This window comes from Crocuta crocuta, unplaced genomic scaffold, assembly GCF_008692635.1.
Source record: "Crocuta crocuta isolate KB4526 unplaced genomic scaffold, BGI_CrCroc_1.0 scaffold113, whole genome shotgun sequence".
NCBI classification, from domain to species: Eukaryota; Metazoa; Chordata; class Mammalia; order Carnivora; family Hyaenidae; genus Crocuta; species Crocuta crocuta.
The window spans coordinates 5,353,740-5,381,357 of record NW_027530368.1 but is presented as its reverse complement, the minus strand read 5'-3'; the positions used below and the strand labels follow the sequence as shown (position 1 = coordinate 5,381,357).

Genomic DNA, 27,618 nt, shown 5'->3' with positions numbered 1-27,618 from the left:
GGTGACTGAAAGAAAACAAATCTACTACTCTACCTACTAAATATCAATATATGCCCTAACTTAGATTAATTATTAGTTATGTCATTTCACTTACGGAAAAATAGTAGAGCTAGAGAAATTCCAAAACGAGTAACTAAATTATGAACAAAAAAGGAAATAAAAGATGACTTACCAAAATCAAATCAAAGAAAAAAAAACTCACATAATCACAGTTTTCATCTAAAAAATGTTTATATGCCATTGGCTGTACATAAAAGGACTTAAAAAAAACTTGTTAAAATAAATATTTACTTTGCCATTTATAAAATGAAGACAAGAATATCTAGTTCTAAGAATTAAGCTAGATAATATATATAAAGCGCCTCTGCTATGTAAATGCCATATCAGACACATTGGAAATATTGAACAAAAGCTGGTCCTCCCGTAACCCTTAAAAAATATCAAAGAAAGCAAATTAAAGAATAATAAAGATAGGCCAGATGTCTCTAAAACAGTAAAGACATGGGATCAGTCAACACAGATTTACTCACCACAATCCTTTTGACAGAAACCACTTAAAGCCTGAAAATTTAGTCTATGAAATCATATATCATTGTTTCATTCTACAAAAATTTCTCAAAGTGCATATTTTGTGCCAGGCATTGTTCTAGGTGAATTTAACAAGACAGACAATCTGTATCTTTAAGGAGTTTACATTCCAGTATAGGAAAGGCAGGTAATAAAATAAACCGAAAAAGAAAATGACTTAAGTGATAAGGGCAGTGAAGACAATGAACAGGGTAATGAGTTCCTGGATGGATGATTACTTCAACTAATATGGTCAAGAAGGGGCTTTCTGAGAATGTAGAGCTACTAACACTTGTTCAAACACTTTGAATGACAGGAAAAAACATTTTACAATCAGGATATCTGCAAGAACAAATATGACCACTGGGATTGACACCACAGAGGAAAACCCTAATTCTCCTCCACACATGAACAGCTACAAAAGAATGCTGGACTATTTATTTGTACCAAGTCACTAACCCGGTCCACTGTTATCAGTCCTATCAATACATCAAGAACTCAGAGCAATCGTTTCAAATTGCTTATGAAGAGTTAAAACTTTTGATGTTGACAAGATACTGAACAGTGATTAAGTTCAGTGCATACATATCAATGAACAGATCTAAAAGAATACATAGTTCAAATTTAAACAATTCATTTCTCATTAATCTAGTATATTTAAAAATGAAACTGCCTTTTCTAGCACATACCACTTCAGCTGTTGAAACAGGCAGCATATTAAACTGATTTTTTTTTTTTTTGACATTTAGAGGTGAACCAAGTGCTACAGAACTACACAGCGCAATGCTCATGTTATAGCAGGATGTACAATGTGGCAGATGCCATGATAAAAGAACCCATTTCGAATGGAGACACATATTCATTCCGTTGGTCAAATATATAAACATGTGCTTTGATTATTTTTCTTTTCTACTCTATCATTTTAAATTAAGAACTAGTAAAAATATCAAATCCATCAATAAAATTTCAACTATGAAAGAAAAAAAGATTAGTAAAAAATAATACTTGGAGCCTAAATTCTAGATCTGCCCAGGTTGAGCCCTGGCCCTGCTGTAGGATAGATACATAATCCTGGACACAGCATTTAGCCATCTGAAGCTAAAATTTTTCTCTTCTGAAAAACAACAGATTTGGATAATTTCAAATTGAAAATTCTATTTAATAATTAACTTGAGAAATGTGAGAGGTAAATTTAACTTGAGGTTTTTAATAACAATATGTATAAAATACATTAAGAAAGGAAATTCAGAAAGGGATGCTGGACTCAGAAAAAACTAAAAGAACGTCACACCTTATTTTATATAATCCTATGTTTACCTTTGTAACAGTGATGAAATCTGGTCCAAAAAAGACACTTTTTACTCCTTCAATCCTAAATAGTTGCCTGTGAATAAATAAAAAATAAGAGATAATAAAATGCTTTATTACAGAAAAGTTTAAACATATACAAAGGTAGAGAGAAAAGTAAAAGAACATTTTCATACCCATCACTAGCATCAACAATTCACAGCCAACAATTATCAATTCATGGTCAATCTTGTTTCATTCTCTTACCCTCTGATCTAGCAACCCCACTCTTAGGTATTTACCTAAGAGAAATGCAAATATGCTCCACAAAGATGTGTACATGTATCTTTATAGCAGCTTTATTTACAAAAGCCAAAAAAAAAAAAATATCTGGAGACATCTATCTCTTAGTGAATAACCAAACAGACTGTGGGTACCTGTACAATGGAGTACTACTCAGCAATACAAAAGAACAGACTACTGGTACATACCAAAACAAAGAGGACTCTCAAAAGCATTAAGCTAAACGAAAGAAGACAGCCTGGGTGGTTCAGTTGGTTAAGCATCTGACATCGGCTCAGCTCACAGTCTCATGGTTCGTGAGTTTGAGCCCAATGTTGGGCTCCATGCTGATGGTACAGAGCCTGCCTGGGATTCTCTCTCTCCCTCCCCACCCCCACTCTGCTCTGTCCCCACCGGCACTCTCTCTCAAAATAAATAAACTTTAAAAACAATCTATAAATAAAATAAATGGGAAAAAAAGAAAAGAAGACAGAAGGAAGTCAAACACAAAAGACTATATGGTGCCATATATATGAAACTCTAGAAAAGGTGAAACTGTGGTGACAGAAAGATCAATAGTCACCAGGATGATAGATGTGTGAACTAACTTTATTACGGTAAGCATTCTGCAATACACACGTATATCAAATCAGCACACTGTATAGTTAAATTTACACAATGTTTTATATCAATTATATCTTAACAAAGCTGGAATTCACTGCCATGAAACAAAATAGTTACTAGGGTATGGAAGTGAAACAAGAATGAATGCAAACAGAAATGAGGGATTTCTGCAGTGATGAAAATATCCTGTATCTTTTAGTGGCAGTTATGCAATTATATATATTTAAGAAAACTCTGGACTGTTCACTTAAAATTGGTGAATTTCATTTCATATAAATTATACCTCATAAAACTAATTTTTAAAATCCTCTAAGATAGGAGGAAGGGAGGATTATAATTTGAAAAGCTCCTACAAGGGATTTTGAAATGCACCTTCCTTCCCCAATCACTGATACATGTACCATACATACCCAGTATACACTCTAGAGCAATTTCCTTTTTCTTGTATCCCTTTTAAGGAATAAAAGCGGACATACTCCAAAAAAGGTTATAGTTTACCTTTTCTTTGTCTATCATTGAAAAAGTGTTACTGGAATTACTATTTTTTTAATGTTTATTTTCAAGAGAGAGAGCGTGAGCGAGCACATATGCGCAGGGGAGGGAGGGGCAGAGACAGAATTGCAAGTAGGCTCCCTGCTGTCAGCACAGAACCAGATGCAGGGGCTAGAACTCACGAGATTATGACCTGAGCCAAAATCAAGAGTTGGACATTTAACTGACTGAGCCATCCCTTGGAATTAGTACTTTTAAATTATTTAAGAACTTGTCTGAAATGAGGTCACCTGGATGACGTCATCTATACAACCATTCAACATTACATTTATAAAAACTTACAAGATACTTGGTTGCATAGTTTGATCCAATAAACCCAAGCACAGACCTATAAGTATAGAGCCTTTGATTGGCTCTGTACATCTGCACTGTTAGCAAAGCTTTTTTCTTCAAATGAAAGGACTGTGCAAAAAATCAACCCAATCTTTGGGCCATGTTAGGGGAACTGCTTCAGGCAAGAGTTCATAGGTTCTGTCCCCAAAGAAAGAAAAAGCTGAAAAGGAGTTTCAAACATTATTATACATGCTTTGCCATTTAGGTTACTTTCTTTAGGACAATTCCAACTTCTACAATGTCCAGATTATGACACCCAGAACTGAGCACATATACCAAATGTAGTCTGACTTACTCAGAGTTCAAAGATTGTAACCTCTCTTGAGCTGGACACGAGGACTCTGTGACTGACTGACTTTTTTGAGTACTGCATCATATCAACAGAAATTACTGAAAGTTAGATTCTTCTATCCCGTAATTGTGCGATTCACTTAAAAAATTTAAGTAACAAGGCTTAATATTTGTTCCTGTTAGATTTTACCTTACTTGCTTTAACCTATCATTTTAGCCTAACGAAACTTCTTAAAAATTCCTCTGAATATTGCCACATAACATAGAAACAAGTCTTCCCATCTGGAAACTGATAGTTTTATCATTATTAATGTTGCTGACAGAGAGAAATATTGACTAAACATGGCAACTACAGAGATACTACAGATACTACAGGCCCTCTTACTTGTCTCTAGACAGATTTACACTCAACTTAAATTTCGTTGTCCCNATGCTGAGAACAAACTGAGGACTCATAGGTGTGTGTGTGGGGGGAGGGGGGAGATGGGCACAGAGGAGGGCACTTGTGGGGATGAGCACTGGGTGTTATATGGAAACCAAGTGACAATAAACTATTTGTAAAAAAAAAAAAACAAAAAAAAACAAATGCCTCTCTGAAGATACACTATCGTTCATTCATTTATTCAGTTACTAATTCAACAAGTATTTGAAAACTTGCTAAATGTCTGACACTGTACTAAGCACTGGAGATACAACGATGACAAGACAAACTGCTCTCTGCTTTCTGGAAGCTTACATTCTAGCAATGTAAACACTGCTACAGCAAAAATATTCCCTGTTAAAACAACAAAAACGAGATTGGTTTTGCTTGACTGAAGATAATAAATTCTGGGAATCCCGGAAATGAGCTACTTTCAAAAGACTAATTTGAAAAGGGCTTTTGCCAACTGAACATCTGACAGAAATAACTAATCTGTAAGTGAACAGAGTCTTCTTACGTTCATATTCTTTCTAAACACAAAATACATGAATTCATTCTTGATGTAAACATTTCAAACTATCTATCTAAAGTGACCAGGACTCTGGACCACCCCTCCCCCAAATCCATTGTTACCAGTTGGGTGTACAATTCTTCTAGAACTTTATGTTACTGTATTTTTGTTTTGTGGTTTTTATTTTTATATACATAATAATCATATTGTACTCGCTGTTCTTTTTATTTAAAAATTTTTTTTAATGTTTATTGAGAAACAGAGAGAGACAGAGCATGAGCACGGGAAGGGCAGAGAGAGAGGGAGACACAGATTCTGAAGCAGGTTCCAGGCTCCGAGCTGTCAGCACAGAGCCCGACATGGGGCTCGTACTCACAAACCGCAAGACCATGACCTGAGCCAAAGTCAGATGCTTAACCGACTGAGTCACCCAGGAGCCCCTCACTGTTTTGTTTTTTTTTTAACTTCTTAATGTTTATTTATTTTTGAAAGAGAGAGAGCTGAGCAGAGGAGAGAGAGAGAGGAAGACACAGAATCCAAATCAGGCTCCAGGCTCTGAGCATTAGCACAGAGCCCAAAGCGGGGCTTGAATTCATGAACTGTGAGATCATGACCTGAGCCAAAGTGGGATGCTTAATCAACTGAGCCAGCCAGGTGCCCCTGTACTCACTGTTCTGCAACACGCTTTCTTCACTTAACTGTGTGTCTTAGAAGCCAGTCTGTGATAGTAAATGAGGGTTCTTCTCATCTTTTTTAATTATCTGCAGACTATGGATGCACAGTTTATTGAACGCTTCCTATTGATGAATATTTAGGTTGTTTCCAACTTGTTACCATTACCAACAAGGCTATAAGGAACACCACCTTGTATACCTATGTGGATGTTCTCTAAAGCAGTGTTTTTCAAGTCCACTAGTTTCTTGGGAAATCAATTAGGTATTGAATGGGACTTTATCTACCATAATAAAAGAGAATAGAATAGAATAAGGAGAACAAGAAAGGAAATAAGAATGTATTACACACTGTCAGGATGAAAACTGTCCCATCGAATACTTGTGTGTAATCTATCTATATACGTGTGTGTATGTATGTACTAGGTTGTAATATAAAATGTTTCTTACTGTGGCCTGCATCAAAAAGTATGAAAAACAAATACTCTAAGATAAACTATAAGAAGTGGCATGTGTAGGGGCACCTGGGTGGCTCAGTCGGTTGAGCTCTGACTTCGGCTCAGGTCATGATCTCACAGTTCGTGGGTTCGAGCCCCACATCCGGCTCTGTGCTGACAGCTAGCTCAGAGCCTGGAGCCTGTTTCGGATTCTATATCTCCCTCTCTCTCTGACCCTCCCCTGCACACACTGCCTCTCTCTCTCTCTCTCTCTCTCAGAAATAAATAAAACATTAAAAAATAAAAAAAAAATAAAAAGAAGTGGCATGTGTAGGTCAAAGGAAATGTACATTTTTATTAATGAGAAATTTAAAAAAACAGACCTGAGATAAGCATATTTCTGGCTCCCATAAATGAGACATATAAAACAACTGTGTGTACAGAAGTAGTTATCTAAGCTTTACTTTCCAAATACCCCCGGCAATCAGTACCAGACTTACGTTACCAAAAATTTCAATTGATGTGGGCTCTAATATTTTTTAATGTTTATTTATTTTGAGAGAAAGAAAGAGAGGAGCAGACAGAGAGAGGAAGAGAGAGAATCTCAAGCAGGCTCCACACTATCAGCGCAGAGCCTGACATGGGGCTTGATCCAAGGAACCGTGAAATCATGACCTGAGCCTAAATCAATCAGACACTTAACTGATTAAGCCACTCAGGCACCTCAGGACTACAGTATTTATTGTAACTTCTCTAGCTATCACTAAAAAGTTGTTCATTCCAATAATTTCATTGTTTGTCCTTCATCATCTGACATACATTTAACATGTCTTTAACTAGTGAATTTTATTTTTAAATGCTCATTTATTTATTTTGAGAGAGAGAGAGAGAGATCGTGGAGGAGGGGCAGAGAGAGAAAGGGACAGAGGACCTAAAGCGGGTTCTGTGCTGACAGCAGACAGTTCAATACAGGGCTCAAACTCAAAAACCATGAAATCATGATCTGAGCTGAAGTCAGCCACTTAACCAAATGAGCCACCCAAGCGCCCCTCTAGCAAATTTTAAAATGGTCTCCCACTGACTGGTCTTTAAAAAATCATGCCAAATCTGAGAACTATTATTTGTTATAGTTCTTTCTGAGTGGAATATTTTAGAAACTACTCCATTTTGAAACATCTAAAAATTCAGCTATCCTTAGGAAAAATGAATAAGTTTCAATGATTTTTATAAAGTTAAAAAAAATTTTTTTTTAATGTTTATTTTTGAGAAAGAGAGACAGAGTACGAGCAGGGGAGGGGCAGAGAGAACCGGAGACATAGCATCCAAAGCCGGATCCAGGCTCCGAGCTATCAGCACAGACCCTGATGCAGGGCTCAAACTCACAAACCGGGAGATCATGCCCTAAACTGAAGTCAAATCCTCAACCAAGCCACCCAGGTGCCCCTATAAACAGTTTTAAAGATTTAGAATGGNTATTTGTCCTTCTCTGCCTGACTTATTTCACTCAGCATAACACCCTCAAGGTCCATCCATGTTGCTATACATGGCCTTTGGTAAAATTTTTTAAGTAAAAATATAAATTCTTATTTAATCATGATATAGATCTCTCAAATCCAACACTTTTCAGGAGAAGGATTTCCTAATATCACTATTGTTTTCCTTAATCTCTTAACTGAAAAGAAACTAAAGCATTCCTCATGTTGAAAACAGTGTAGTACACGTAAAAAAGCAATCACCAAAAGAGGCTGCCTCACCCCCAAAGTCAATTATGTTTCTTGGTAAAGCCAATAAGAAATCGTAATATACCTAGCCAGAGGTGAGCGAAATGCTGCAGCTGGTGTTGGAAAATCCATGGTTCTTGTCTCAAGAACTGGTTTTCCTGGAATAAACTTTAAACTGTTCGGATTTGGGGTATCTTGTGTTTGAATAAACATGTATCTCACTAAAAGAGAAAAAAGAAAAAAGAATGTTATTCCAGAAAAAAACAATAGATAAGTTTATGGACTATGAAGTGCTCATTTTCAAAGAATCAAAAGAAGAAAAAAGAAAATAAATTTGCCCAGGCTGACAAAATAATTTTTAAAGACAACATTGAACTTTATCAATACAGAATAATTGTACTGATTTATATTAATACTGATTAGTTTTGCCACTCAACAGATTCTACCAATATCCTATTTAAAAAAAGATTTTTTTTTTTTTTTTTTAACAAGGCAGAGAGAGATAGAGCATGAACAGAGGAAGGGGCAGAGAGCAGGAGACACAGAATCTGAAACAGGCTCCAGCCTCTGAACTGTCAGCACAGAGCCTGACACAGGGCTTGAACCCATGAACCGTGAATTCATGACCTGAGCCAAAGTTGGCCACTTAACCAACCGAGCCACCTAGGCACCCCAGCAATATCCTACTTTTAACTAGGAAGGCATATCATCATTCAAGAGTCTTAAATGTATTTTATTTGTTGACTTAGTACTAATGGCTATCACAATCATAAATCATCATCACCATGACATTAAAAACAGTAAAATGTTACATTTTCTTCTTTTCAAAGTGCTTCCATTCTTTTATTTAAAAAAAATGTTTATTTTTTAAATATTTTCATATTTACTTATTTTTGAGAGAGAAAGGGAAAGAGACAGAGTGGGAGAGGGAGAAGGGCAGAGAAAGAGGGAGACACAGAGTCAAAAGCAGGCTCCAGGCTCTGAGCTGTCTGCACAGATCCCCACTGCGGGCCTCTAACCCATGAACTGTGAGATCATAACCTGAGCCAAAGTCAGTTGCTCAACCAACTGAGCTACCCAGGAACCCCAATTTACTTGAGAGGGAGTACACGCATGTGCATGTATGCACACATGCAGCGGAGGGGCAGAGCAAGAGGGAAAGGAATCCCTAGCTGGACTGTGGAGCCAGATGTAGAGTTCAATCCAAGAAACCCTGAGATCATGACCTGAGCTGAAATCAAGATTCTGAGTGAGACACCCAGAAGTCTGGTTAACATCCTTTTAAAGACAAATTTATAATAGTAACTAATATTTATTGTGTGTGTACTTACTACACACAAGAGACGGGGCTGAGTGCTTTATATATATTTAAGCCTTTAACAATACTATGAAGAAACCCTATTACAGCAAAACCTTGGTTTGCAAGTATAATTCATTCTGGAAACATGCTTATAATCCAAAGCACTTGTATATCAAGGTGAATTTCCCCATAGAAATAATGGAAACTCAGATGATTCATTCCACAACCCAAAAATATTCATATAAAATGATTACAATACTTTAACATAATACAAAATAATAAAGAAAATACAAAAACCAAATTAACCTGCACTTACCTTTAAAACGTTCACGGCTGGTGTGAAGGAGATGAGAGAGAGGAGGGTTATTGTGTAGGACAACTTTCACTCTCACTAACGAAATCACTGCTAGCTATTGGCTCAACAGATCTTTTCCTGCATGGAGGCCACTGTATATGCTCGCATGGATGTTGACTATAGTACAGTACTAGTAACACTCTTGTCATATATTGTATTTAATGTAACTGGCATTAAGGCAGCAGAGGAAAGGGTCTGTATCTGCAGGCAGCCTGACCTAGAATGAAGCAAAGCATTCCTAAGCTTACTCTTGTATGGAAACACAAAGGACTGTCCCTAGGTTCTCTGAAGTGACAGAAAATACACGAGCGCCAGTTATGGGCACCTCCCAACATTCTGAAAAATCACTGATTTCTGCCAAACACCACGGCCTGAGACTGAGCATCCTTGCATCGAAGATAACTCACAATCCCGCAGAGAGAGAGAGAGAGAGAGAGAGAGAGAGAGAGAGAAAGCAATCCCACAGAGAGAGAGAGAGAGAGAGAGAGAGAGAGAGAGAGAGAGAGAGAGAGAGAGAAAGAAAGAGAGAGAGAGAGAGAGAAAGAGAGAGAGAGAGAGAAAAGAACCATTGGCTCAGTTGTGATCATGTGACGTCTGGCGTCATGTACTACTCATATTGCAAGACATCGCTTGTTTATCAAGTTAAAATGTATTAGAAATGTTTGCTCTTCTTGCAGAATACTCACAGAACAACTTACTCGCAATCCAAGGTTTTACCGTATTCCCATTTTACAAATGAAGAAACTGAAGCTTACAGTTAAGTAATTTGCCCAATGGTACAGTTGGTGACATTATAAATTATCATGTAAGTGAAAATCTATGTGAATTACTTTCTGGAATGTTTTTAACTTATCTTACAGGTTCTTTTTTGTTTCTTCTAAGGCCATGAATAGATTAAGAATGAATCCATTAAAGGAATAAAAAAATGAACAGAATCTTTGCTTTCCTACCTTGCTATCATAATAGCTTTTAGGACAAAAGAAAGTACTGGGGTAAAAGTACTAAATAAGCCCTGATTATTTATTATGAAAATAAACCTTTCAACCACAACAAAACAATTCTCATCTTAGAGCAGTGTAATGAAATAGCTGTTTCCTCTCTCTCTCAGAAATAAAAAAAAGAAAGAAAGAAAGAAAAAGAAATGAAATTTGGCAAAATAAATGATTGGTATGGAAGTGTTGTTTTTACTCATTGTAAGAGAAGATTCTAATTTGACAGCTGAGAGTGGTTTTTGCACCTTGCCAAGTAGCCATCTAACTGACACTGCATGATTTCCCTGGTGAAGGAGACTGAAACTAAAACTCCCATACATTTTAAGTCACTGTCCTATAAAGATACCAGTTGGTGACTTGGTAACCAGGAAAATCCTAAAAAAAAGAGAAAAATTTTAAATGATAATCTCAGGAGCACCTGGGTGGCTCAGTCGGTTGAGCATCTAACTCTTGATTTCGGCTCAGGTCATAATCCCAGGGTTGTGGGATTGAGCCCGACATTGGGCTCCCTGGCTCTTTGTGGAGCACTGAATGTCCCTCTCATTCTCTCTCTCTTTCTTCTCTCTCTTTCTTCTCTCTCTCTCCCCCACTCCTGCCCCTTTGCTCATGCTTTCTCTCTCTCAAATAAAAAAGAAGCAAAAATAAATTTTAAAAATAATAAAAATTAAAAAATAAATTTTAAAATTAAAAACAACAGCAAAAATAAAATAAAATGATAACCTCAAGGTCCTAATACTTTCTTCTTTTCTTTTTTTTTTTTTTTAATTTTAGAAAAAGAGAGAATGAGTAAGTGCAGGTGAGAAGGGCAGAGGGAAAGGGGAAGAGGAGGAGAGAGAGAGAGAAAGAGAAAAGTTGAGAGACTCTCAGGCAGGCTCCACACTCAGCAAGGAGACTGACTCGGGGTTCAATCCCATGACCCTGGGATCATGACCAAGCTGAAATCAAGAGTCAGAAACTCAACTAACTGAACCACTCAGGCACCCCAAAGTCTAAATACTTGATATCAAATACTTCAAACCAATAAATTCCTCTGAAAATCTATGTGACATGGGAACAATTTTTCAGATGGAACATTAAAGAATGGACTGCCAGGGCGCTTGGGTGGCTCAGTTGGTTAAGTGTCCAACTTAGGCTCAGGTCATGACCTAGAAGTTTGTGAGTTCAAGCCCTACATCAGGTCTGTGCTGATAGCCTAGAGCCTGCTTCAGATTCTGTGTCTCCCTCTCTCTCTCTGCCTCTCCCCTGCTCACACTCTGTCTCTCTCTCAAAAATAAATAAACATTAAGGAAGGAAGGAAGAGGGGGAGGGAGGAAGGACTGTCACCAATTTCTATAAATGTAAGACAACAAGCTTCTTTTAACTTTGGTTATGACCAATCATTTCTTAAGACCTTTCTTAATAATTTATTGGTAACCAAAACCTCTGCACAAACTAAGCATTCTACCACAACATTTGAAGAACTAACTGTGGCATTTTTCTTTCTTTTCTCTCTCTTTCTTTTTTTAAAGTTTTTATTTTAGAGAGAGAAATGGAGAGTGTGTGAGTGGGAGAGAGGGGTAGAGGAAAAGAGAGGGATAGAGAATCTCAAGCAGGCTCCATGCTCAGTTCAGAGTCCAACACGGGGCTCAATCCCATCACCCTGGGATCATGAGCCAAGCCAAAATCAAGAGTTGAGCTCTCAACCGACTGAGCCACCAGGCACCCCTTTGCAGTTTTCTACTCAATCCATTTGTGTACAACTATACATGCAGAATGAAAAATTTTTAGAAATACTTGAAGGTAAAAACTGTAAATATGGGGTGCCTGACTGGCTCAGTCAGAAGAGCATGCAACTCTCGATTTCACGGTCATTCAACCCCCATGTTGGGAGTAGACATTACTAAAAAAAATAAATAAAAACTTAAAAAAAGCTATAAATGTAAAAGAAATTTAAGAGAGCATAATCTATATACACTTTCTGAAGTAGAAAATATATGACATCGCGACATAAACTTTCTCTTTTGACAATGAACAAAGCTTTTTCAAAATAGTAATTTGACTAGGCATTAACAAAATCATTTCAATTATAGTCTAAACTGGATTTATCAGTATTTCAGAAATGATCCCCAGGTCCATCATCCAGAAAGACCCCCGTGAATGTGTCATAAGGGTTACAACAAAATGGACTGATGTAAAATAACTTTCCTATTATGCTTGGTACTAATAGGTAATAGACAGAAGCTCTTCCCAAACTCCAAAACTACAGATGTATGATGCTTAAAGTCAGTATCAAAGACTAAGATCAGTGGGTTTCCTATTTGAAAAGCCTGAGGACCACGGAATTCCACCCTACAAAATTTAAAAGTCCAATTAAAGTAGCTTAACATGCTGAGTAACTCACTATTTATGTCTAAATTTTCAATTTGTGAATCAAGAAGACATCCAAGTTCTCCTCCTCTTGCCCCAATATATAGGAGAGGTAAGGTCTCGATCTACCCAGATCCAGCTCATGTGGTTAGCCAGAGTCAGCTACCTGCCAGAGTATGGTCACACGGTGTTCAAGGTAGTGACAGAATGGGAGAGGGCCCAAGGGCTGAATCCAAACTCTTACAGCTCCCCAAAGGCTTACACACACAAAGGCACACATTTCCACACAGACACACAGAGACAGCTCCCAAGGTTCCCCAGCCACATGACACTTGGTCACATTTCAATAATTTTCAAACCCTGTCTTCATTTGCTATTTCCAATACTAATAAAAAGAAAAGAAAAAAAAAAAAGCAAGTAACATCAACAAAATTATCAAGAAAGGCATAGTTAATTAATTTGGATGCAAAAAAAGAAAAATTACATTGAAAGTACTACTTCCTAAAGCCTTGATGAAAGCTAGAAATTTACTGAATTTAGATGCGTTCTTGTCAAAATAAGGACAATAGCTTAAAATACATATGATTTTTTGAAACAAACCCATTTATAACTTCTTTTTATAATATTTTCATTTCAGAAACCATTTCCTGGGGGTACCTGGGGGGCTCAGTCGGTTAAGCATCCGACTTCGGCTCAGATCATGATCTCACGGTTCGTGGGTTCGAGCCCCGCGTCGGGCTCTGTGCTGACAGCTAGCTCAGAGCCTGGAGCCTATCTTCGGATTCTGTGACTTCCTCTCTCTGTGACCCTCCCCTGCTCACACTGTATCTCTCTCTCTCTCTCAAAAATAAATAACACATTTAAAAAAATAAAAAAATAAATAATTTCCTGAACGATGTTCCAGAAGATGTGTTATACAAGATACTGAGATTTCATAGATCTATTGGACACTGTGCTCAGGATTCTTGAAATCTAATGCCAAGGATATGTGTAACAGTCAAGTGTGAAATTATGATACAAAAAAATGCTATGTTCTTTTATGCATCTGAACAGAAAATTTACAAACTCTCATCCTTTATGATTCACAAAATTCTGAGTATAGTTTCATTAGTTTCTGAAATGTAATTTGTTGTAAAAGAGGTGAAATTTTACCTGTGTTACGTAAGGTTGCAGGCAGTGGGAAAAGTGGTCTTTGTACAAACTGATGCAGAGGCTGTTTTTTCATGGTGTATGGATTCATCATAGGACAGAATCTACATTTAAAAACAAACAAAAATAACATTTCAAGAGATAATCTTTTAAGCTCAGTTTCTATTTCTTATATACAAAAAAATGAAAATAACAACAAAGCTGAATTTTCATTCTTCATTTACATTATTTCCCCTTTTTTAGGCAAGCAATATCTGCAAACAATTTAAAAACATGAGCTCAAATGGGAATTTATAGCCTTGATAATTTAGTGTACACAGAATTGTGTGATATCCAGTGTAAGAAACAGAAATGCAACTACATTTGTGATTTATAACCTGGATTCCCAGACTCTTAGCTATGCATGAAGGATGCAAAGAACTACCAACTGTTTTTTTCCTTCTTTTCAAATTTTAAAAAACTAGGTGATAAGAGTCACATGGTTCAAAATTCAAAGAGAACTAAAGTAAATACTATGAAATCTCCCTCCCTTTTCTTTCTCTAACATCATGCTTTCCTGGAAAGAGAGAATCAATACTACCTGTTTTGAAACAGACAGGATTTCAATACTTCAAAAAGTCTAACAGAAAATGTACTATTCTCTTCCAAACTGCTAAAGCAGCCAATAATCTATAAATGCTTTCTTTTAAGTTTACCTATTTATTTTGAGAGAGAGACAGAATACCAACAGTCTCCAGCTTTCATTGCAGAGCCCAATGTGGGGCTCGATCCCACAAACTGTGAGATCATGACATGAGCCAAAATCAAGAGTTGGACGTTTAACGCATGGAGCCACCCAGGTCCCACTATATATGCTTTTAGATTGGAAACCTCTTAAGCCAGTGTTTGTAACTTTGGTTATTTCTCTGTGATAGAGAAGTATACACAGGTTATTTTGTGTAATATATTACACAAAAAATATTGGCTATTTTTTCATGGTTTTAACAAATTAAAAATGAAGGGAGAAGGGAAAAAACAACAAAAAAACAGAAAAGGAAAAAAACTTTAGTAAAAATTTTTAGTATCTGACGCAAGTTACTTGAAAATCCAGTTTACTTCAGAATACAATTACTATCTTCAAAATTTTCACTTCACAGCAGTTGCTAAAGAATTTAAAATATATAATCACTTAAAAATATTTTCTCTGATTATTTTTATCTGCAAACTCACTAAGGGAAGGGGTGTCTTCATTTCTGTGCCCCTCAGCAGCTAGCACGATGGATGGCCTCGGTTCTAAAATTAATATTCACAGTTACCTCAAGGATTGAGCCCAAAAAGGGTCCAGATAAACCATGTAAAGTGCGGAAATCAGTGCCACGCCTTGTAGTTAAGAGTTCAATAAATGTTAGCTACCACTATTATTATGTGATAGGTGCCCAGTTAATTACTGAATGAGGTTTAAGAGGTGAAAACATTATTATCCATAGCTTACTGCCTAAATCTTGACTACACTGAAATATGGGCATACACTGATGACGAATATTCTTGTCCCTTAGGCGCAGGGAAAAGGCAACAGAATGGACAGATACTGTGACGCAGCTGGACTTAAAGTGACAAAATAGTAAAAGTGAGGGGGCGCCTGGCTGGCTCAGTAGGTTGAGCCACCAGCTACCCTTGATTTGGACTTAGTTCATGATCTCCAGGTTCCTGAAATGGAGCCCAGTGCCCACCCAGTGCCCGTCTCTGCACTGGCAGCATGAAGCCTTGGGATTCTCTCCCTCTCTCTGTCCCTCCCCCCAGCTCATATACACTAGAGATCTCTCTCTCTCTCAAAATAAATAAACTTACAAAAAATAATAAAGGTAAGTTCAATTATTCCAGTAAGACATCTACCCAGACAGCACAGGGGACAGGAGGTGACCAACAAATCTTTCAGCAAACTTAATACATTTAAATTTCAAGGGCATCATTAGCACTAAAATCCCTAGGTTCACCAGGTGAAATCTTGTAAGCCCTTTTGTTCCAGTAGCAAAATCAGGGTCCAACACCTACTTGAGTCATCAATCCTTTTCATCTAACCAACGTTGACAGATGTCACTGGAAGGCCAAACCCAAAGGCAGGTTGCACAAAATGGTAAAAAAAAAAAAAAAAAGAAGGGAAGAGAGTGCGTCCAGGTGATAGGGAGGAAATCTAGGGGTCTGGAGTGTCATCAGAGTTCATCCCTTGGAAGCTGTATGACCTTATACAGGTCACGTCCCCTTTTCTGGGCCTACTGAGAAAATGAAGTGTTCTCTCCAATTCTGTAGATATTTTGACTTGTGTTTAAAAGGCAGAGGGAATGCATACGATGGAAGGCCTGGAGGGGGCCACACTGATGTTTAAAAGAGCTCGTCCGTGGGGGTCTCTGCTGCCAGTCTTTGCGGGTCTCCCCACCGCAGGGATTCAGGCGCCGGGTTTCGAGGCTGGGACCCGGCGCTGCAGATCCCGCCCGAATTGGGGACACAGAGCCGCCTCACCTACAGGCGCCCACCTCGGGGCGAAACCCCCAACTGCGGCAACGCGGGCGCACCCAAAGGCTCGGTCAGGGGCACTTCTCCCCACCCCGCTGCGGGGGCAGCGACCGCTCCGCTGGTTAACTAAACCCAGCGGCACACCTGTGCGGAGCTCCTGGCTCGTCACCTACCGCCTACACAGCGCTGCGGCCGCAGCCCCAGCCCCCCAACCCGGCCGGGCCGCCGCTGCCATCTTAGTCCGAGTGCGCAGCCAGTGGGGCCGCTCTCCCCATGCGCCGAGTGGCGGAAGCCCCGCGCAGGCGCAGGCGCAGGCAGGCCAGGAGCCGGCCAGGCTCCGTGGAGAGCGTACCCTGCCGGCCGCGGGCGGTGCTGCTGCGGATGAGCCGGGGAACCTTAAGCCCGGATCCCGGGAACCATTGCCCAACCACAGATAAGCCCGGACCAGGGCCGGGTGAAGCCCCCGAGACGCTTGCGCAGGAGCCCTAGGTAAGGCATCCAGGACTCAGCGCACATGCGCGGAGCCGTGCTTCGCTTTTCCTTCTGGATGGGTGTAAGGCCTACGTTACCATGTTGTTCTCCACTCCTAAACCTGCCCTATTGCCATTTGTAGGATCCGGCCCACCCTCCAGGTGCAGATCAATGATTGCGTCAAAAGACTCCCCTTGAAAGAGTCAGCCTTCAGCGAGATGCCTGCTCTTCTCCCCTAGGGTGCGGTTGGTTCTTTTATCCTTCTGTTAGGCTGGGCTTATAGACCCGGTCATGTTGGACCAATCCCCACAGAGAACTCACCTACTGCGGTGCTGCCCTTTGCTTTATAGACATGAGTATGTGACTAGCTCCCAGAGCCAAGTGCAAAAGCCTATTAACTACTCTTCCAGAACTTTCCATGAGTATTTTCGCTTTCTCTAGGACAAAAGTTCTCAAGATGTAACTGGGGGCAACAACAGATGGGAACACATTGGAAATCCAAATTAACAGGCCCCACAGCAAACCTACTGAATCACAGTCTCTGGAGGTGGGGTCCAGTAATCTGTTTTAACAGGACCTTCTTCTAAAATTTGAGAGCCACTGGTCTAGAAGGTAGGCACAGTACTGGTTTCTGGATAGAAACAACACACCTGTTGTTGGACAGATTAAAGCCACACCCGCGATAACCTTGGTTTCTATGGTCCAGACAAGCGTCCGAGACAGTGGATGGAACTGCAGGCCTGCGGCCCTTGTGGGCTTGGACACCCAGCAGGCTGTGCCTCCTTTCCACAGTTTACATTCTGGAGGCCACACGTTGGCTTCCAACGACTGTTTCCTCGCGGACCATTCTAGACCTCAGTGCAGCCCAAGGCTTGCCCCCTTACTCTCTTTTAGATCCTAGATGAAATGTGACTTTTCCACTCAGGAACAGGATCTGGGTAGGGAACAATTTTTCTTCTCTGTTTTTAATTTCCTCTCTTATCGGTTCCTTCCCAAAAGAATACTCCTGCCTTGCCCCAAAACGCCCTCCAGCCACCACTCTCTCTTTTCTTTGTAAAACACTTTGTAAAAAAGTTGTCTACACTTTTAATCTCTAGTTTTTCACCTCTTACTACTCAAACCACTGAAACCACGTTTTTGTGTCCCACTGTTCCCTTCTCCCCCTCCCCCCGCCCCCACCCTGGCTGCCCTAGTCAAGACTGCTCACACCATCCGTGTTGCTATACCTTCTCTGTTATTACCTTTAATAACCCTTCTCTGTTATTTCCTTTCTTGACCCCTGAAACATCCAATGCTGAAGATTTCACCCTCCTTTTAATAATCTTCCTTGGTACACAACTTTAATGGTTCCTCCTCGGTCTCCTGTCGCAAGGTTTCAGCTGCCAACCTCTTAAATGTTAGTGCTTTTTGGGACCTCCTTCCAGGCACTTTTCTTTCCCTGTTCTTTTGTGATGGAAAACTTCAGGGAGTTTATACCAGGTAGCATTTCCATCAGCCATCAGAATATGTGTTTCTTTCCTTACAAAAACTGGATTAAAAAAAAGAAAGACAACTTCACCCAGTATTGGTTATTTACATTAATGACTTGGTGAAAAATAAAACAGGTTAGAAACATTGCATACAGTATGATCCCATCTATGTAAAATTGTATACATATTTGCATAGAGGTGCCAGCTTCCTCTCTTTTTCCCTTTCCCTGGCTGTTTTCAGTTCCTTACTATGGCAGATTATTCCCCACCGCAGGGCCTTTGCACAAATCGTTCCCTCTGTGGGGAATGCCTCCCCCCCCCAACCTTTCCTTTTCCTTTTCCCCTCCTTTTCTCTTGAATCCCTTGTATTAATTCCCCCACGTCTGAATATAAGGTAGGGATATTCTCCTTAAATATCCTACCTTAGGTGGCCTTTCCTCACATTCCTTTCATTCCCATTGAAATAGTCTCCTCTATTCTCTCTCAACATACCCTCTCCTTTTCCTTCATAGTGCATTGTCACAACTTAAAATTATGGATTTGGGTATTGATTTTTCCAATGATACTTCTCCTTGCTATGTCCTAAGCTTTATGAGTAACATGCCTGTCTCTTTACTCTTGTACCCCAGCACCTAGTATAATACCTGGCACATCGTAGGTGGTCAAAAAAGAATTAGTTAGGTGAATGAATGTAGTCACCTGAACCCTTTGTCAAATCCAATACACTCGTTCAGTCTGGGTGATGACTGTGCAGACAGCAGAAAGAAGGGGCCTAGCCTCATTCACCCCTTACCTGGTGCCGTGCCAAAGGCAGCGGGTAGCATCTATGGAGAGGATTGTGACCACTGGCACATGAAACTGGGGACAGCAGCCAGGTGGACAATTTGGGAGCAGATGTGAAACAGTCTTTATTTTTTCCTCAAATATACTAGAGGGAGGTATATTTACTCGTTCACCATTTATTCAGTAACTATTTTTTAAGAATGAAACTTGCCATTTCAATGACATGGATGGAGCTAAGGAGTATAATGCTAAGTGAAGTAAGTCAGAGAAAGACAGATACCATACGATTTCACTTATATGTGGAATTTAAGAAACAAAACAAAGGGAAAAAAAATAAGAGTGAGGGAAATGAGACAGACTGTTACTTATAGAGAACTGATGGTTACCAGAAGTGGGGGGGATGGCTTAAATAAGCGATGGGGATTGAGGAGTGCACTTGTCATGATGAGCACAGGGTTATGTATGGAAGTGTTGAATCACTATATTGTACACCTGAAACTAATATAATGCTGTATGGTAACTGGAATTAAAATTATGCCATATTATTCCCCACTTTTGAAACTGACTGAAACTTTTGAAAATGATTAAAAAATAACTTTTAAAAATGTTTATTTTTTGAGAGAGACAGAGAGACAGAGCATGGGCAGGGGAGGAGCAGAGAGAGAGGGAGACACAGAATCAGAAACAGGCTCTAGGCTCTGAGCTGTCAACACAGAGCCTGATGCAGGACCTGAACTGAAACCAAACTCAACTCGAATTGCAAGATCATGACCTGAGCTGAAGTTGGATGCTTAACCAACTGAGCCACCCAGGTGCCCCCGAAGTAACTATTTTATAAATAATTAATTTATTTTTAAAACTCAAGTACATTTAACATGCATTATATTGGTTTCAAGTGTACGGTGTAGTGATTCAGCAGTTTTATACGTCACTCAGTGTTCATTATGATAGACATACTCTTAATCCCCTTCACCTATTTCACCCACCCCCCACCCACCTCCCCTCTGGCGACCAGCAGTTTGTTCTCTATATTCAAGAGCCTATTTTTTGTTTGTCTCTTTTTCCCTTGTTCACTTGTTTTCTTTCAATAACCACTGAATGCTTTCTCGAGCACTATGCTTTGTACTAGGGATTGAGGCAGACAATGCTAGATACCTTCCAATATTCACTTTCCCCTTCTTTGCTAGCCAACACTGACTTTGCTTAGGTGGCAGTGTGTCCAATCTAATGATGATGATAATGATGATGATGATGATGATAGTAATAATAATAATAATTCTAACCTGTCTTGTCATGTGGCACAGTTCCACCCAATGAGACAGGTGTGGAAGACGCCAGAAATGTCTGAAAAGGTTTTGCTTTCCTGCCGTAGGTGCTGGCCCTTCGTCCTGCTTGCATGGGGTGGGAATACTGGAGTCAAGGCAGCCATGCTTCGGCCATGACGTCCCTGAGGAAATGAGCCAACAACTACCAGTAACCATCTTCTTCCATGAGAAGATAATTGGCCACAATTTTGCTGATGCCACTGGTTAATCGGGTCTCCTGTTACTTGCAAATGATCAAAATCCTTGGTATGAGGATAAAAAGATGCACAGAACAATTCCTGGTCTCGGAACTCCTAGAGGAGAGACATGTAAATCCGGGAAGGCAGCCCTGGGGAACAAAGTGCTACCCAAGGGCTATGTTGAGGGCCCACTGGTGGCAGGTAAGAGAAGTGAATGATGATTTTTCTGGGTGACAGGAGAGCGGGAAGAAGGCTTCACATAAGAGGAACTGCTTGTGTTGACTGTTTAAAGAAAAATAAGCGTTAAGATGTTCCTGCCATGGACGGCGGTACAGACCTAGACCACAGGCACCAAGTCCTGGTTCCGTTGCTCACACTGGTCTCACTAGACCATGAACTGCACACAGCCACGCCAAGTTTATCTTCTTGATTTTGTTCCCAGTGTCTGGCATTTAAGAGAGGCTCAAAATATACTTGCTGAATTGAAACCTCTCTGAAGTCCCATAGTCATCTTCTACCATATTTTATTCATTAATATGCTAATTATTTAGAGTCATCTACTCCCCCTAGAAAGTATACCACACAAGGGTGCCTACCATGTAACTAAGGTATCTCACCTGCTGAGAACAATGCCTGGCACACAGGAAGTACTCAATCAATACTTGTTGAGTGAATGAGCCCTAACTTTTATGACCTGTGAAATGTGGATAACAATATCAAAAATGGTTGTTGAGTGGATGAGAGAAAATTGCATTTCAGGTGCCTTGCACTGAGCTTGTCATATGGGTAAGCTATAACGATGCTGTTGTCTTCTCCTGTAAAACTCTGGGACCCATTCCTGACATGTCTACAAGCGGCAACACCTGAGGTCAGCAGCCTAGTCTGTTCTTCCTAGAACTGAGACAGGTTTGAGAATTTCTAGGGGCCAATGGGGCAAGTTCCAGCAGATAAATGTTTGCCTGAGGCATTGAAAAGCCTGCCAGGAAAGAATTCCTCTCTGGGAAGAAGTCAGTATTCAAAAGTCTAATTCATGGGGCGCTTGGGTGGCTCAGTTGGTTAAGCATCTGACTCTTAATTTCGGCTCAAGTCATGATCTCACATTTCGTGGGATCAAGCCCCACGTTCTCTCTCTGCCTCTCTCTCTGCCCCTCTCCACTAGTGCTCTCTCTTTCTGTATCTGTCTCTCTCTCTCTCTCTCTCAAAATAAATAAATAAATGTTTAAAAAAAAAAAGTTTGATTCAAGATCAATGACCCTTGCTGCTCAGACTGTCTTTGGCCCAACACCCATGGACGCTGCCTGAGGCCTGGGAAGGGGACTTGAAACCAGGGTGACACGCAAAATAAGAGAGCTGCTTTGTTAAAACATCCAAGACTATCTAAGACCGTGTGAGCCCTGAGCCCTGGGTCATCCCACTTTATTAGAAGGCCACAGCAGCCGGTCTGGACAGGAGAAGGTGGAGGATTTTACATGGTGGATGCCTTGACCTTCTGGGGCTGATTTGGCAGCAAGTTGCAGAGCAGTTGAAGTAAATATGTAAATGATAGAAGAACAGTATCTGTTCCAAGCACAGGTGATCCCAGGAATAGCTGGAAAGAGATGCAGATCATTAGAGTTTCTACAGAGATGGTGGGGACAGAGAAATATTGTAATGCGACTATTTTTACCCAGAGATCGATTAAAGTCTCAAGAAATATTAAAGAGGTAACAAAAGAGATAATGCCACCTCCCCCCCTCTCCTCTTCCTTCTTTTTAGAGATAATACCTTCTAATTATCACTCTAATTACATGTAGTTCTCTCTACACTCTTTGGTTTGTTGGTTAAGAGAAAAAATTCTGTTCCTATTTCTTAAATATTCTAGAATAAACATTTTATTTTTTAATGTTTACTTATTTTGAGAAGGTGAGGGAGGAGCACAGAGAGAAAGAGAGACTCACCAGCAGGCATGTCTCTCGAACCATGAGATCATGACCTGAGCCAAAATTGAGAGTTGGATGCTTACCTGACTGAGCCACCCAGGCGCCCCTGGGATAAACATTTTAAAGTAAAAGTCCTACTACTTTCAAATTTCCACACATCACTATACAAGTCTTGGAATTCCTCTGCTATTTTATGCTCCCAGGCTTCTACCAACAACCACCAAAACCTTGGCTTCCTTCATCATACTTCACTGTCTGCTTTCACCTCCAAAGCCAGGAAAGTGTCCTCAGATTGAGATCTATGAGGAAGAGAAGACATGTGGTCATTTGGGTTTATTACTGTGTGTATGTAGCCAGAGGAGTTTGGCTTCTGGCCATGCAGGGTGTGCCCTGTATCATAACCCTAGGAGCCACAGTAACACAGGCCACAGTGTGAATCATATCCCCTGAAGTTGCAGCGTCATAGCTCTGTGTCACAGGGTATGGTCTGGGACTTTTCCTGTTGTTTTAGAGTTTTGGCTAAAGCCTCAAAGTCAAGGACATTGAGTGATTAGGACTCTGAAAGTGATTAGAGGCAACACTGTGGGTTTCCTAAAAGATGTAGAAAAATGGTGACCACCCCCTCAACCCATCCTGGCTACATAAGACAGACCAACTGAAAATCATATTTTATTTATTTATTCTAAACATATTTGGGGGGGGCTGGGTGGCTTAGTCGGTTAAGCGTCCGACTTCGGCTTAGGTCATGATCTCACATTTCGTGGGTTTGAGCCCCACGTCGGGCTCTGTGCTGACAGCTAGCTCAGAGCCTGGAGCTTGTCTTCAGATTCTGTGTCTCCCTCTCTCTCTGACCCTCCCCTGCTCATGGTGTCTCTATCTCTGCCTCAAAAATAAATAAAACATTAAAAAATTTAAAAATAAAAACACATATTTTTGTAATGTTTTACTTATCTTTGAGAGAGAGAGAGTGCGGGGGCGGGGGGCCAGAGAGAGCCGGACACACAGAATCTGAAGCAGGCTCCAGGCTCTGAGCTGTCAGCACAGAGCCTGACATGGGTCTCAAACTCACAAACTGTGATAGCGTGACCTGAGCCAAAGTCAGAGGCTTAACCAACTGAGCCACCCAGGCGCCCCTGACAATCATACGTTTAGGCCCAGGGTGCCCACAAGGAGTGTGGTGTCTCACCTCCTGGTCGCAGGCTTCCTGAACTATAGGAACTCTGGGTCTGCCTCCCTAGTTACTCAGATAAAACATATCCCCAGGAGTTTGGGGGGTGAAGCCTAAAGATAGGAGGCACTCTGGAGCACCCCACAATGACACAGCAAAGTGGGGAGGAACAGGGGACCAGCTTGCACTCCTGACACGTGGAGGGACAAGGATGCAAGACTTTCCATAGAACATGGAGTTGCTACAGAAGCGAGACAGGTTGAAGTGTTCTGGAGGGCTCCCGCCCACGAGGGTCCCCAGGTGGGCAAGGGGTTCCAGCTGGCTGCGTGGAGTATACCACTGGTGGCAGAAGGTGAGGGGAGTGGATTGCAAGAGTGAGTGAGAGCAGAGCTCAGAAAACTCATCTGTAAAGGGCCAGAGAGGAAATATTTTAGTCTTCCTAACCATATGGTGTCTACCACAACCACGCAACCCTGCCATTATAGAGCAAAAGCAGCCATGAGCAATACAGAATATAAATATATGGGTATAGCTGTGTCCCAATACAGCTTTGTTTATGGACACTGCCATTTTCATTTCAGATAATTTCAGGTCATGAAATATTCTGATTTTTTTTTCCAGACATCAAAAAATGGAAAAACCATGCTTCTCTGCTGCTCGGATTTGTCCCACAGGCTGTTGTTCACCAACCGCCCGAGCTAGAGGGTGTGTCACCCTGAACAGGAACAGGGCAGAGGGCCACGGGCAGCCCCAGACAAGGACAAGGATGCTGCACCCTGACCCCAATGCCCCTCCTCCTGCCCCAGCCGCAGGAAGCAGGTGTAGAAGGAGGAGGCTGGCTCCTGAGCCCAACCTAGGGAAAGGGGGGAAGCTCTCCGGCAAACGGAAGATGGAAGGCATAAAGACTTGGCTAGATTTATTACCACTTGAGAGGACTGTGGGAAATATGATCATTTTTAAAGCTGAATGAGACCAGAAGTGATGGGACCTGCAGGAATTTTATCAAAGAAGTGGGAAGATCACAAGGACCATAGTTAAGCCCTTTCCCAAACTCTTACTTATCTTACTGAACTCAGTCTATTCAAAACAATGGTTGCAAATATTTTAACAGTTCCCTTTTTAGCTACTCCAATCTTAACCCTTTGAGTTCCTAGCAGATTTTACTTTGCAGAGAAAAAGTTAGAATACTTGATGGTAGCAGTGGTGACAGTGGGCTTTCTACATGTCAGAGCCCTGCCCAGACTCACACACTCCTCTCTCTGCCAGAGGCATCCACAATATTCTGCTGAAGAGCTCTGTTTTGTTTCCTTTTCTTTTGAACTGCCCTTCTCTACCTAAAAGCAGAGCCTCCCAAAGAATTCATTGGTTATAAACCAATCCCCTCTCCAGGAATTCATCCATTAGGAAGGATGACTATCATTAGAGAGAATTTGGCTCAGGAAGAAGCAATCACCCAAACAGGTATTTTGACAAAACTCTCATATCTCTATTCCCCATTTATCTTTTCCTAGAAGTCACTTGTTTTCCTAAGGTGCCCTTCTCCCCTCCCGTTTCCCTTATTTAAAAATTTTTTTAATGTTTTATTTATTTATTTATTTATTTTGAGAGAGAGAGAGAGAGAGAGACAGCGTGAGCAGGGGAGGGTTAGAGAGAGAGGGAGACACAGAATCTGAAGACAGGCTCCAGGCTCTGAGCCAGCTGTCAGCACAGAGCCTGACGCGGGGCTTGAACCCACAAACCGTGAGATCATGACCTGAGATGAAGTCAGATGCTTAACCGACTGAGCTCCCCAGGTGCCCCCCATTTCCCTTATTAAGATGGTATATAAACCCAAGTTCTAACTGCCTCCTTGAGTCATATTTTTCTATGAACTCCTGTGTAAGTATGTGAATCAAAATATCTTTTCTTTTGCTAATCTGTCTTTTTGGCAGTTTAATTCACAGGCCCCCATGAAAATCACAGGAGAGGGTAGGGGAAAAACGTTTTTCCTCCTTGGCACTGCATTACTCTTACCTGCTTTCTCCCATAGTGGGAGAAGAGGCGTCTTCCTCACCCAAAGCCAGTAACTTCATTTGTGTTCTAGATCCACCCCACTCCTCACTGACCCTGCCGTTTCTTAGGGACTTTGCCCAATTTATTATTTTAAAAATATTTTTTAATGTTTATTTTTAAGAGAGAAACAGACAGAGCGCAAGCGGAGGAGGGGCAGAGAGAGGGAGACACAGACACCAAAGCAGGCTCCAGGCTCCAAGCTGTCAGACAGAGCCTGACACGGGGCTCAAACCTAGGAACCATATCATGACCTGAACCGAAGTTGGACGCCTAATTAGCTGAGTCACCCAGGCACCCCACCCAATTTATTATTTTTTAAGTAAACCTCTTATTCTTCCCCCCTCCCCGACCTAAATTGTTTATTAGGTAAGAACTTTACAAACATTACTTAGATCGGTGGTAACGGTGGACCTGGAAAGTGTGGTGTCTTCTCTGTGCCGCACAGTGAGAACCACTAAACATCTGGTGGAAACTTGTGACCCTTTTCAAGGCCATATTCTTACATCCTGCACATGGCAGCCCTCGAAGCTCCCTGTGCTTGGGGAGTGGTTTGGTGATACCCTGGGCGTCCAGATTCGCTTCTGATAGCTTTATGGAATGGGTCGATGAGGATGACTGGTTGGAACCGACACCAACCTAGTAAGAATTCAAGACTCTCAGAGCCCCACGGTGGTGTCCAGCTCGCTCCTCTGTGACACTCTGAAGGCTTCAGGCAAACTTTAGCTTGTTAACACCATGATGGACAGGCTCGCCGTGGGTAGCACCCTTTGGAACTGGGCAGCTGCAGCCACCATGTCACACACGAATCCAATAGATGACATAACCTTGTTTGGCCTTGTACCCCACTCTGTGTGCTTTATGGGCCGGGTTGGGCGGGGGCCACTGTGGAGCACAGCGAGCCGGCAGTACTGCCAGGAGCACACTCTGAGAAGAAAGCGCATCACATGTAACTGCTTCTTCCTCCATAGCTCCTGGATGTAGTAGTGAGGCGCCCATCTTGGCTTACCTTTGAGCTGATGGCTGCCACCAGAGAGAAAGCAGTAAACTTTTTATTCCAAAGCACTATTAGATTTACAGAAAAGTTGCAAAGACAGTACAGATGGTTCCTATATATCCCTTAACCAGCTTTCCCTGTTGATAGCCTTTTACATTACAATTATACATTTGCCAAAAGTAAGGAACCAGTATTACTAATTATTATAGCTAAGGAACCAACATTAACCAAACTCCTCCACAGTTTATTTGGATTTCACTACTTTTTCTGTAATGCTCTTTTTCTCCTCCAGGATCCTGTCTGGATATATTACATTTTCTTGTCATGTCTCCTGACATCTTCCGGCCTACAGCTTCTCAGACTTTTCTTGTTCTGGTGACTTTTAACAGTTTTGAAGAGTGCTGGTCAAATATTTTGTAGACTGTCCCTCAATGGGAATTTGTATGATGTTGTTCTCTTGGTTAGACTGGGGTTATGGGTCTTGGAGAGAAGGACCGCAGAAGTGAAATACACTTCTCATCACATCATGTGAAGAGTACATATTACCGACATATCACCGCTGATGTTAACCTTGATCCTCTGGCTGAGGTGATGTTTGTCAGGTTTTTCCACTGCAGAGGTACTCTTTCTGTCTTCCCATAAACTATTTTTTGGAAGTATAGACAACATTCAAAGTGTGTGGAATTAAGCTCTCCTTTGGAGGTAGGAGGGTCTACACAAATTAGTTGAAATTCTTCTATGAGAGATATGTCTTTTCTTCCCCAATTTATTTCTTCAATGACTTTTATATCAGTATGGGCTGATATCAGGTTGGTGCCTGTGTCTCTGTGATTTTTTTTTTTTTTTTAGCACGTCTTTACTTTCTGGCAGCACAAGGTGCTCCTAGTTCACCTTGTGTGTTTCCTGCCTCCAGCCCTAGAATCAGCCAT

The 27,618-nt window shown here is 40.9% G+C and overlaps 1 protein-coding gene, 1 long non-coding RNA gene and 1 pseudogene across 8 annotated transcripts in view; 1 reads left to right on the top strand and 2 right to left on the bottom strand.

Annotated features, from left to right (window-relative positions):
• NFU1 (NFU1 iron-sulfur cluster scaffold) overlaps positions 1 to 17,589 on the bottom strand; it is a 28,683-nt gene extending 11,094 nt beyond the window's left edge. The window contains exons 1-4 of one of the 5 annotated variants that reach the window (XM_077766372.1): positions 17,451 to 17,589; positions 13,843 to 13,943; positions 7,783 to 7,918; positions 1,885 to 1,951 (exon numbers count right to left, since the gene is read on the bottom strand). In XM_077766372.1, the coding sequence (XP_077622498.1) occupies positions 1,885 to 1,951; positions 7,783 to 7,918; positions 13,843 to 13,933 (294 nt within the window). In that variant the 5' untranslated portion in view covers positions 13,934 to 13,943; positions 17,451 to 17,589. Of the gene's footprint in view, positions 1 to 1,884; positions 1,952 to 7,782; positions 7,919 to 13,842; positions 13,944 to 15,048; positions 15,068 to 15,870; positions 15,890 to 16,473; positions 16,621 to 17,450 lie in introns of those variants that run through there. The other 4 variants (XM_077766371.1, XM_077766373.1, XM_077766374.1 and 1 more) reach the window with 4 other exon arrangements.
• LOC144233448 (uncharacterized) lies at positions 16,664 to 21,044 on the top strand. 3 transcript variants are annotated; one of them, XR_013335674.1, is made up of 3 exons: positions 16,664 to 16,818; positions 17,242 to 17,412; positions 20,425 to 21,044. It is a non-coding gene; the product is annotated as an uncharacterized LOC144233448 (long non-coding RNA). The 3 variants fall into 3 exon arrangements; XR_013335676.1 differs by lacking the exon at positions 17,242 to 17,412; XR_013335675.1 differs by lacking the exons at positions 16,664 to 16,818; positions 17,242 to 17,412 and adding an exon at positions 17,655 to 17,738.
• A 5,035-nt stretch (positions 21,045 to 26,079) lies between these two features.
• Positions 26,080 to 27,618, bottom strand: LOC144233518 (large ribosomal subunit protein eL15 pseudogene; annotated as a pseudogene).